The 11,482-nt window shown below is 48.3% G+C and overlaps 1 protein-coding gene across 1 annotated transcript; it reads left to right on the forward strand.

Moving 5' to 3' along the window:
• The first annotated feature begins 2,243 nt into the window (after positions 1-2,243).
• On the forward strand, positions 2,244-9,438 carry ZNF416 (zinc finger protein 416). Its single transcript, XM_032388132.1, has 5 exons — positions 2,244-2,530; positions 3,099-3,137; positions 3,575-3,667; positions 5,108-5,234; positions 7,839-9,438. The coding sequence occupies exons 1-5, from the start codon at positions 2,471-2,473 to the stop codon at positions 9,413-9,415; spliced, it is 1,896 nt and encodes a 631-aa protein (XP_032244023.1). The 5' UTR covers positions 2,244-2,470; the 3' UTR covers positions 9,416-9,438.
• The last annotated feature ends 2,044 nt before the right edge of the window (positions 9,439-11,482 follow it).

Below are 11,482 nucleotides of genomic sequence, written 5' to 3' on the forward strand. Positions count from 1 at the left end.
CCTACACTGTTGGTGGGAATGCAAGCTGGTGCAGCCACTCTGGAAAACAGTATGGAGGTTCTTAAAAAAGTTGAAAATAGAGCTACCCTACGACCCAGCAATTGCACTACTGAGTGTTTACCCCAAAGTTACAAATGTAGTGATCCTAAGGGGCACGTGCACCCCAATGTTTATAGCAGCAGTGTCCATAATAGCCAAACTATAGAAAGAGCCTAGATGTCCATCAACAGATGAATGAATAAAGAAGATGTGGTATATATATACAATGGAATATTATGCAGCCATCAAAAAAATGAAATCTTGCCATTTGCAATGACGTGGATGGAACTAGAGGGCATTATGCTAAGTGAAATAAGTCAATCAGAGAAAGACAATTATCATATGATCTCACTGATATGTGGGATTTGAATAACAAGGCAGAGGATCATAGGGGAAGGGAGGGAAAAATGAAACAAGAAGAAACCAGAGAGGGAGACAAACCGTAAGAGACTCTTAATCTCAGGAAACAAACTGAGGGTTGCTGGAGTGGTGGGGGGTGGGAGGGAGGGGTGGCTGGGTGATGGACATTGGGGAGGGTATGTGCTATGGTGAGCACTGTGAACTGTGTAAGACTGATGAATCACAGACCTGTACCCCTGAAACAAGTAATACATTTTATGTTAATAAAAAAATAAAAAAATAAAAATATGCATGCATAATCATTCTGTGGATTTCCATGTAGTCAGAGCGCTCAGGGCTGAGGAGGCTGGAATTCCTATGTACGTCTGATAGAAAATGGGATATGGGCACTGAAGAAGCCTCAGAAATCTGCGAGAAGTCACCAGGGTGTCTGGAAGAAAACTAACCTGTGCAGGTGCTGGGTGAGACTTCACAAGGCGGGGCGAAGAACTACACCTGGGGCTGGGAACCCGCTCCAGCTTGCACAGGCCACACAGGGAGGGTAATATCAGAACCCTGCAGGAAACAAAAGCAGCAATGACTCCCCTGTTGCTTGCACTCAGGCTGTCACCCTGTCCTACTACCCCATAAACGTTTCTCACCCTTTGAATTACCCAGTATTTTTCAATTTTCTGTTTTAAAAGAATTCACCATTGCTTTGGGTTGCTTTTTTGGACACCCCTGCAGGAAGACGCACCCGCACTGGAGGCCCTTGTCTGGAGCCAAGGGGCGGGGGAGGGGGGTGTCCCAGGTGGAGTCTTCCTTCAGTGGACTCGGACTCAGGGGCAGGTGGGTCTTGGATGCACCAGGGGCCCACGGGTAGGCTCCGCATGGGGCTCTCAAGGTTCACTGGCTAATTCTTTCCCTCCTCAAACAGACATACTTCAAGCCAGCAGGCCAGGTGATCTGAGGCCGAATCTGACACGGGACAGGGTGGGCTGGGCACAGTGGGGGTGGCACTTCAGACCCGTCGGGGCCAGTGGGCCCCAGGGAAGCTCGGTGGAGGGCAGGGGAGCGCGGGGGCCAAGGGACATACCTAGAGGGCGTGGGCACCGCCTCTGGGGGCCTCGGAGTCTCCCTCCCAGGCCCCTGAGTCTGAGTTCCCCTTCTTACCCAAGGGCCGAACTGGACTTTCACACGCGGCCTCCAGGGGCGCCCGCCTGGGGAGCCGCTCTCAGGGTCCGGGGTAGGAGAGCCGGGAGGTGCGGGCGCGCGCGGTTCCTGTGTCGGGCTCCTCCCTGCAGGGCTCCCCCGGGCCCCCCGGGCTCCAGGCGCCGCGCCTCCACCGCTGGTCCCGGGGGCGAAGGGCCTCACTCTGGCCGCAGAGCCGAGCCGCCAGCGACGCGTCCGCGCGGCCCTTGGACGGCCGAGTCCGCGCCTGTCGCCCCCGAGGCCAAATCCCGACCTGTGCGGGCGACCCCAGGAGGCGCCCACGACCCCGCCGGCCCTGATCCGGTCACGTCCTGCGCCCCTGGGGAGCGGCTCCGGGACTGGGGAGGGGGCTCAGCACGTTTCTCAGAGGGCGTTCACCCGGGGAGGCCTCCCACCTCCCCCGCGACCGCCCCGCTCAGCTGAGGGGTTGAGCTTCCGCGACAGGACCGCCGCCGGGCCCTCTCCCGCGCGCCTCCCGAGACAATGTCAGGACTTGCAGAGCAAACGCGGCCTCGAGACTCTGCGGACCTCGTGCCGAGGGCCCCTGGCTGGGCCCGCGAAACCGTGGGAACTACGTTACCCATAATGCCCGGTGCCGCGTGCCCAGGATGCAGCCAATGAACGCGCAGAAACAGGGCGTTTCCGCTTGTGGACCAGAGCATCGGGGAGGGACTTCCGGCACCGCCGTCGCGGCAGTCACTTTGACCGCTCTCACGCGCAGCGGCGGTCTGAGTCCTTTAGGAGCGGGAAGGTGCGCCCGGGGTGATGGGAACGAGAAAGCGATAGGGGAGGGGTTGTCCCCACTGCACGGCAGCTGGCGTGAGGTCGACGGCGGTGGTTGACAACTGTGCACGGGTCCCGTCTCTGTCGCCGGCTTCTTATGACCCCCGCTCCGCCCACACAGTCCGATGGCCGGGGCCACGCCCGGAGCCCTGCTCAGGTGAACGCTCGTCCCCCGGGCCCTTCCCGCCCTCCCCCGACCCAGATCCTAAGGGCCCGAGGGCGGGGCGCCTGCTCGCGTCCCTGCCGCCCAGGGCCCGGTGTTTGGGACAGTGGGGAGATCATGGGTGGCGTCCCCATATCTGAAAGCCAGTGTGATGAAGTGCGAGAATGTTACAGGCAGAGGGACCGGTTTGCTGGGGCGATTGATCCAGCAGCAAATGCTCCTGGAGAGTGCCGGGTTTTAACTTAATTCTCAGGATGCTGGGAGGCATGGAAGGTTGTGAATAGAAGAGACACAGGATCTGAGTTAGGCTTTTCAAAGTTTTCTAAAAGTTGCTCAGAGTTAGAACAGACTGGAAAAGGGATGATAACACCGAGGCACAGGGAGGTTGAGTCCTTGTCCAAGGTCACACAGCTGTAAGAGTCAGCACTGGGGACCGAGGCTGAGAGATAATGCAGTCATCCCGGGTCACCTGGCTCCAGGGCTGGGCAGGGGTGCAGGGAGGCCTGAGCCTATGGAGCCCTGCAATGGTTACATCCCTCTGATGTCCCTCATCTTCTCACAGATTCCCATGACCAGAGAAGCACTTATGGACTGTGGGAAGGTGAGTGAAGGATATTCCAGGCCCTCAATGGTCCTGATCCCACCCTTTGTGTCTGGGATTGTGTCCTCTGACTCTTTGCCTGCCACTCTTCCACTCTTCTTGGTCCAGGAGACCCTGAAGAAACTCCAAGCCCAGGGTCATAAATCCAGGCTGGAAGTTATATGGAGAGTTTCCTATTGCTGGCACCCAATACAATGAGGTATAAAAGATTGTTCCAGACATAGGTATCAGAATATGTTCATGCTAGGAGGTGAGGATGAGTTTGTTCAGGGAACTGCAGTTCTCCCTTCTTATCATGAGAAAGAAAGGAGAACCGAGAACAGGTGGGAAGGGGTCAGGCGTGGAATGGCTCCATGAAAAGTTGGGTGTCTCTTCTGGAGGTGGTGGGAAACGTAGGTTTGGAACAGAGGGAGGTGATCTGACGCAGGTTTCATCAGGCTCCCTGTGGCTGCAGCCTGGAGAGGGAGAGCAGATGCTGTTGGAGTTGGGAGGCGATGGGAAGAACGGAAGAGGAAACTGCAATACTTCAGGTGAGAGTTGGTGGTTGTACCAGGGAGGTGGCTGTAGACGTGGGAAAGCGAGCTGGATTCTGGATCAGTTTTTTAATTAGGGCTGCCCAGAATTTCAGATTTTGCAAATGAGAGAGAGAGGAAGAGAGTTTCAGGGCTCAGCAGCTGGAAGGATGGAAACTCCATTAACCAGGATATTAAAGTTGGTAGTAAGATTAATTTTCACCGGGGACATCAGTTTTGTTTTTGGCTATCTTAAGACTTGGAGATGTTTCAAAGAAAAATGTGTGGAGAACAATTAGTAGATGGCCACACAGGTCTGGAACTCTGAGGAGGGGTTCAGTAGGGAGACATTCAGAAGGTGGTGGACAATAAAGGTATTGGCTGCCCAGCAAGGGGAAGGTAAGAGCTGTGATTGGGTGTCATGCCTGGGCATCTGGGTGGGGTGCTCGGCCACATAAACATAGCTGAGGGAGAGAAATGGTTTTGGGAAGGTTGTGGGAGAGAGGACAATCTGTCAGGTGGCCAAGGCGTCCATAGGAAGCATAGACATAAGAGGAACGTGTCACAAGAGTAATTGAGACAAGATGACACCGAGGCCCAGACTAGGGTTTATTCATGCTATGGACTTAACAGGAATTTATTGTGTCCCTTGGTGTATCTTAGGTGTTTCAATTAGGCTGGCAAATTAGCACAGGGGCCCAAGTCACCATCTAGGAGCATCACTGGGGCTGGGGTGGAAGACCTCCAGGGCTGGGCTCTGAAGGATGATGTGATGGAGAGGAAGGCAGTGGCTGATGAGGGAACTTCAAGTGCATCACAAGTGGAAGAGAGCCATGGGGTCCTGAGATCTGCAGGTGGTTCTTGGTAGCTGGGATTGAAGCAAGAACTAAGCAGGGAGGCCTTCAAGCAGGTTTTGTCCCCTCTGGCAGTGGGGACCATTGGAAGTCTGGGGTAGTACTGGATCCTGTTTGAATTTGCCAAATACCACCTGGATGCCATATGGGTAACATGTTGGGAGGACAGGGTGATGCTTCTGAGTAGAAGGGTAGAAGTGGCTACAGAGTGAGACTGAGAGAGAGGTATGGTAGAAATAGTTACATGAAGAGAGAATATGAACTGAAGGACCTAGGGCCATGACATTGAGGACATAAGGTGGAAGGGTGAGCCCACATTTGGTTGTGCCTCGAAGGCACAATCTGGGGGACCCACAGTCGCCTGACATGAGGACATATGCCCTAATGCCAGGCTCAGTGTTTAGATGGCGTCTCCCTGCCCACATGCCTGTTGTTGTTGTGGGCAGTCACAACGATCGTGATACCTTGAGAAGAGAGCAGGTATCTCTGGCTCCAGGGTGGGGCGTTGGAAGGAGGGTGAGCAGGGGATGTATGTCTGGGTGAAGAAACTTGGGAGTCCTAGAAAAGAAACTGATCAAGCAATGATCTATCCCCATCGTGGCAGGGCTGTGTGACCTTTGAGGACGTGGCCGTGTACTTCTCCCAGGAGGAGTGGGTGCTCCTTGATGAGGCTCAGAGGCTCCTGTACCACGATGCGATGCTGGAGAACTTGGCACTGATAGCTTCATTGGGTAAGGCCTTCACACTCACCCCAGCGTCCTGGTTTTTGTCTTTCCTCTTTTACTTCACAGGAAGCTCTGCCCTTTCCACAGCTAGACCACGGGTTCTGCGCACGTCCCCATTTTCTTGGCATATGTGTCATCAGTGGTAGACCATAGCTGTGTGCGCACTGCCCTGAGAAGACCTAAGTCCTGTTGCTCCAAGCATTCGGGAATGGTCTGGGATTCGGGAGTCTTGCCGTCAGCCTAATGCACCTTACCTTGTTTGTCCTCTCCCTGGCAGGATGACTTGTCCGGATCCATGGCACCTTGTGTTCCGAGTTCTACATTACTGATTGAGTCAGTAATTTGAATATTGATGTTGGAGATGGGGTCCTTATGGATGGGACCACAACATTAAGGTTATAGTAATCCACCAGGAGGTACCCTTTAATTTTTCCAGATTCAAGAACAGGCACAATCAGGTTGCAGGAGAGAGAAGTAGTGAGGATAATCACCCTTTTATTTATTAGATTTTTTTAAAAGATTTTATTTATTTATTTGACAGAGACACAGCGAGAGAGGGAACACAAGCAGGGGGAGTGGGAGAGGGAGAAGCAGGCTTCCCGCGGAGCAGGGAGCCCAACGTGGGGCTCGATCCCAGGACTCTGGGATCATGACCTGAGCCGAAGGCAGACACTTAACAACTGAGCCACCCAGGTGCCCTGGTGTATGATCCTTTTAATGTGCTGTTGAATTTGGTTTACTAGTATTTTTTTGAGGATTTTTGCGTCTAGGTTCATCAGGGATATTGACCTATAATTTTCTTGTGTGGTAGTATCTTTACCTGGCTTTGGTCTGAGGGTAATGCTGGCCTTGTAAAATGAATTAAGATGTGTTCCCTCCTCTTCAGTTTTTTGGAAGAGTTTGAGGAGGAATGACATTAAATATTTCATAGAATTCATCAGTAAAGCCATCAAATCCTATGCTTTTCTTTTGGGGGAAGGTTTGGTTGTTTTTTGTTGTTTTTTTTTTTAAGATTTTATTTATTTGGCAGAGAGGGCACAAGCAGAGGGAGAAGCAGGCAGAGGGAGAGGGAGAAGCAGGCTCCCCACGGAGCAGGGAACCTGATGTGGGGCTCGATCCCAGGACCCTGAGATCTTGACCTGAGCCGAAGGCAGACGCTTAACTGACTGAGCCACCCAGGCACCCTGTTTTTTGGTTTTTTTTGTTTTTTTTGTTTTTTTTTTTAAGATTTTACTTATTTATTTGAGAGAGAGAGAATGAGAGAGAGCACATGAGAGGGGGGAGGGTCAGAGGGAGAAGCAGACTCCCTGCCGAGCAGGGAGCCCGATGTGGGACTCGATCCAGGGACCCCAGGATCACGACCTGAGCTGAAGGCAGTCGCTTAACCAACTGAGCCACCCGGCGCCCCTGTTTTTTGTTTTTAAGGGGAAGTTTGTTTGTTTTTTTTTTAAAGGTTTTATTTATTTATTTGACAGAGACACAGCGAGAGAGGGAACACAAGCAAGGGAAGTGGGAGAGGGAGAAGCAGGCTTCCTGCCGAGCAGGGAGCCCAATGCGGGGCTTGATCCCAGGACCCTGGGATCATGACCTGAGCCAAAGGCAGACACTTAATGCCTGAGCCACCCAGGCGCCCCTAAGGGGAAGTTTTTGATTACTCACTCAAATGTCCTTACTCATTATTGATTTGTTCAGATTTCCTATTTCTTCATGGTTGTATGTTTCTAGGAACTTATCCCTTTCTTCTAGGTTATCCAGTTTGTTGATGTACAGAGGTTAACAGTAGTCTCTTATGATCCTTATATTACTGTGGTATCCATTATAATGTCTTCTCTTTCATTTCTAGTTTTATTTGAGTCTTTTTTTCCATAGTCTAAAGGTTTGTCAATTTTATCTTTAAAAAAACAAAACATCTTAGCTTTGATCTTTTCTATTGTTCTTCTAGACTTATTTATTTCCACTTTGACCTTTATTATTTCCGTCCTGCTGCTAACATCAGGCTTAGTTCTTTTCTAGTTCCTTAAGATGTGAAGGTAGAATGTTTACTTAGGATCTTTCATTTTTTCTTGATGTAGATATATATCTGCTACAGCCTTCCCTCTTAGAACTGCTTTTACTGGATCCCATAAATTTTGGTATATTGTTTATTTTCATTTATCTCAAGATATTTTTTGATTTCCCTTTTGATTTCATCTTTGACTCACTGGTTGTTCAAGAGTGTGTTCTTTAATTCCCACATATTTGTGAATTTTCCAATTATCCTCCTGTTATTAATTCCTACTTTTCATTGCATTTGGTCAGGAAAGATACTTATATGATTTCAGCTTTCTTAAATTTGTTAAGACTTGTTTTGTAGCCTACCATATGATCTATCCTAGTTACTTTTCCCTGCATTCTTGAGTAGAATATGTATTCTGCTGCCGTTCAATGGAATGTTCTGTATATGTGTGTTAGCTCCCTTTGGTCTGTAGGGTTGTTCAGGTCGTTGTCTCCTCTACCATCAAGGTTTTAAAAGATGTGAAAACATCATATTATACAGATAGCTGAAAAAAAAGCATGATGAATACTCTCCCGCATAGTCAGCATGATTCATCAGTATTTCTCTTTTTTCAGTTTGTTGGCATGGGATGGAGGATGAAGAGGCACCTTTTGAACAGAGCGTTTCTGGAGAAGTTTTGTCACGGGTCAGGACTCCAAAGGCAGGTCCATCCAACCAGAAGACTCACCCCTGTGAGAAATGTGTCCCAATCCTGAAAGACATTTTGCACCAGGCTGATCTACCTGGGCAGAAACTATACTTGGATGGAGCATGTGCAAACCTACACCAGCTTCAGAAGCATTACACTGCAGAGCAAAGGGAGGTAGAGAGGGTCTCATCTGTAAAGAGCTGCATGTTCCATGTGTCAGGGAATCCCTTCACCTGTAGGAAGGTTGGAAAGGAGTTCCCGGCCACATGGAGCTTTCTCCAGCACCAGGTCATTTTCAACAGTGAGAAGCCAAACAAAATCACCAAGTGTGGGGAGGCCTTTCATAGTGGAAAAAGTCATTACAAATCACATGGTGGGAAAGCCTCGAACCACAAACGAAGTCTTGTTTATCACCCAAGAGTCTCCACTAGAAAAAGGGTTTATGAGACCATCAAATATGGGAAAGCTCTTCGCTGCAAGTACTCACTTGTTCAGCTCCAAAGAGTCCACATTGGAGAAAGGCCTTACGAGTGCAGTGAATGTGGAAAATCTTTTAGGCAAAGAGCCACCCTCATTATACACCAGAGAGTTCACACTGGAGAAAAGCCTTATATGTGTGGTGAATGTGGGAAATCCTTTAGTCAGTGCTCCAACCTTATTGAACACTGCAGAATCCATAGTGGAGAAAGGCCTTATGAGTGTGAGGAATGTGGGAAAGCCTTTGGGTGCAAATCCCGTCTCATAAGGCACCAGAGAACTCACACTGGAGAAAAGCCTTATGAGTGCAGTGAATGTGGAAAATTCTTCAGACAAAGCTTCACCCTCGTTCAACACCAGAGAATTCACACCACAGTAAGGCCATATGTGTGTGTCCAGTGTAGGAAATCCTTTAGCCAAAGAGCTACTCTCATTAGACACCAGAGAGTTCACACCAGTGAAAGGCTTTATGAGTGTGGGGAATGTGGGAAAGCTTTTGGATCCAAATCCAAACTTGATCGGCACAATAGAAGTCACACTGGAGAAAGGCCTTATGAATGCACTGAATGTGGGAAATCTTTTAGACAAAGCTACAGCCTCGTTGAACACCAGCGAATTCACAGTAGAGCAAGGCCTTTTGAGTGTGGCCAGTGTGGGAAATGCTTTAGCAGAAGAGCTATTTTCACTAAACACCAAAGAATTCACACTGGAGAAAGGCCTTATAAGTGTGGTGAATGTGGGAAATCCTTTAGTCGAAGCACCAGCCTTATTCAGCACTGCAGCATTCACACAGGAGCAAGGCCTCATGAGTGTGGCCAGTGTGGAAAATCCTTTAGGCAAAAATCTGTTCTCATTCAACACCAGGTAGTTCACACTGGAGAAAGGCCTTATGGATGCAGCAAATGTGGCAAATCCTTTAACCAACGCTCCAGCCTCAATCTCCACCGTAAATTTCACACCCTGGAGAGGGCCCGTGAATGCAGGAAATATGGGGAATCCCTCACTGCAACATCTGATGTTGTTTAGCATCAGGAAGTCCACACTTGAAAATAGGCTTAGATTTGAAGAAAACATGCTGTCTCCTTGTTCACTCTAATGGCACTAAATAGTTTGTGTGAGGGAGCCATGTGCCTGAAGTTAAACCTCGTACTTGCAAGCAACTGGAGGGGTGAAATTCCCCATGAGTTTATAGGCATGTGTGAGGTTTACAGGAGCTGCACTGCACATTCCAAACCACCCAGGACTGTTACCAGAGCGATCATTGCCAGTTTCTCTAGTAGAAGCCATCCCACTTCCATTACCTTGTATAGTGTTTCATTGGTCACCCCAATGTGCCTAAGGCAAGGCAGATGTTTGTGTTCTCTCCCGTTCCCTGGAGGAAATCTTGAGTAGTCTTTGCTCTTACAGTGATTTCCCTTTTCTGATTAAGTAGGAATATGACCCAGTTTGGGCTAAGAATAGGCTCTGCTGGAGGCTAGGAGGGAAGGCTTACCTTCTTCATGGAAATTGTTGGTTTCACCTAATACTTGTAGTTGATTTTTCCAGCCTTCAGGTCACCAACCAGTAACGATCTGCCTCATTGTTCTGGTTTGTGCAGCAATAAAGTTCTTATTGTTTAATCTATCTTTAGTCATGGGAGTTGTAGTCACTGTTTTGGGTGGAACACAGAATCGTGCTTGTGTAGGGGCCCCAACTTTGTGCAGCTCAGTGGGGACAATACAATGACAGAGAGTAGTTCTCATTCCAGTTTTGGCCTAATTTGCATTGCTGCACAAGACTAGGAACCAGTTCAGTGCTTCGTGGTCCTAATTTGTGGCCTAGATGCCTCCATCTATTATGAGACCATAGGACACCCTAAGGAAGGGTCCCTTTTTTTGGCAAGCTCTGGTGCCTTTAGGAATGGCATGAATTTATTCTCTTGCTCCCAGAGGGTGTCACGTGATGCCCAGCACTATTGAGGGAAAGATTTTCACCAGGTTCTACAAAGGAGCAAAGTGTCCTGATGTTTATAATTCTGAAGACCGGTATCACTCGTCAGACTACAGGAGCCAGTTTCAACCATAAATGGTACTGACATCGTGGACGTAATACATAGGCCGGGGAGAGGCCTGCAGCAAACGAGATGAGATATGCCTCTTCTGAAAGCGCATCCATAAATCTTCCATTGACTGTGGTTGTGAGGAGTTACAGTACTTCCAGAGCTGTGTCTCTCCTGTAGCTGAAATCATTGTCAGAGCAAATAATCTGAAGATTTTGTGAATTCTCATTGTCTTCCTGGGCTGTTCACCTCAGTGGTCATCCATTGCCCTAAAGAAGGCAGAGAAATGAAGACAGAATGGAGATGATGTTGTCCCAGGATGTGGCTTTTGTGGTCCAGCCAGTGTTCGATTTGTCCCAGATTGGAACAGCTTCCATTGCTCACCAATTTTTCCTGCACAGATTCAGGGCTGCTCTTCCTCAGGAATAAGGAAAAATAGAGTGGAGTCAGTACTGGGTTGTTAAACCTGGTTTACAAAAAGTGGGTGATTCAGATTTTTTATTTTGAACTTTTTGGGGGGAGTTTATTGAGGCATAATTGACATGCAATAATCTACACATATTTAAGGTGAACAATTGAAAATTTTTGTTATACATTTAAACCCATAAAACCATCATTATCATGATGATGAACAACCACGATGTACCTCATGCTTTTTTATAATCTCTCCTTGTCTTTACCAGACCTACAGGGATCCAGTGATTTACTTTCTTTAAAAACTGTCTAGAATTTACATGAATTGAGTCATAAAGTGTGTACTCTTTTCTGATATTTTCCACACTGCATAATTATTTTGAGATTCCACAATGTTTCTTATATGAATGTTTATTCTTCTTATTTTTGAGTAGTGTTTGTCAGTTTCTCTCATGTATATACTCCCATCCTAGTCAATTTCAGGTTGCCAAAATGATGTCACTGAACATGGATTTGGGAAGAAATATGCAGTAGCACAACACTGTATTCTATATCCACCATACAGATAACAGTAGTCATCAATGACCTCAGGAATATATATGAGTAAGACATAGTAAAAATTTGGAAGTGACAATTTTTGA

This window comes from Phoca vitulina, unplaced genomic scaffold, assembly GCF_004348235.1.
Source record: "Phoca vitulina isolate PV1807 unplaced genomic scaffold, GSC_HSeal_1.0 scaffold52, whole genome shotgun sequence".
In the NCBI taxonomy this organism is placed as follows: Eukaryota; Metazoa; Chordata; class Mammalia; order Carnivora; family Phocidae; genus Phoca; species Phoca vitulina.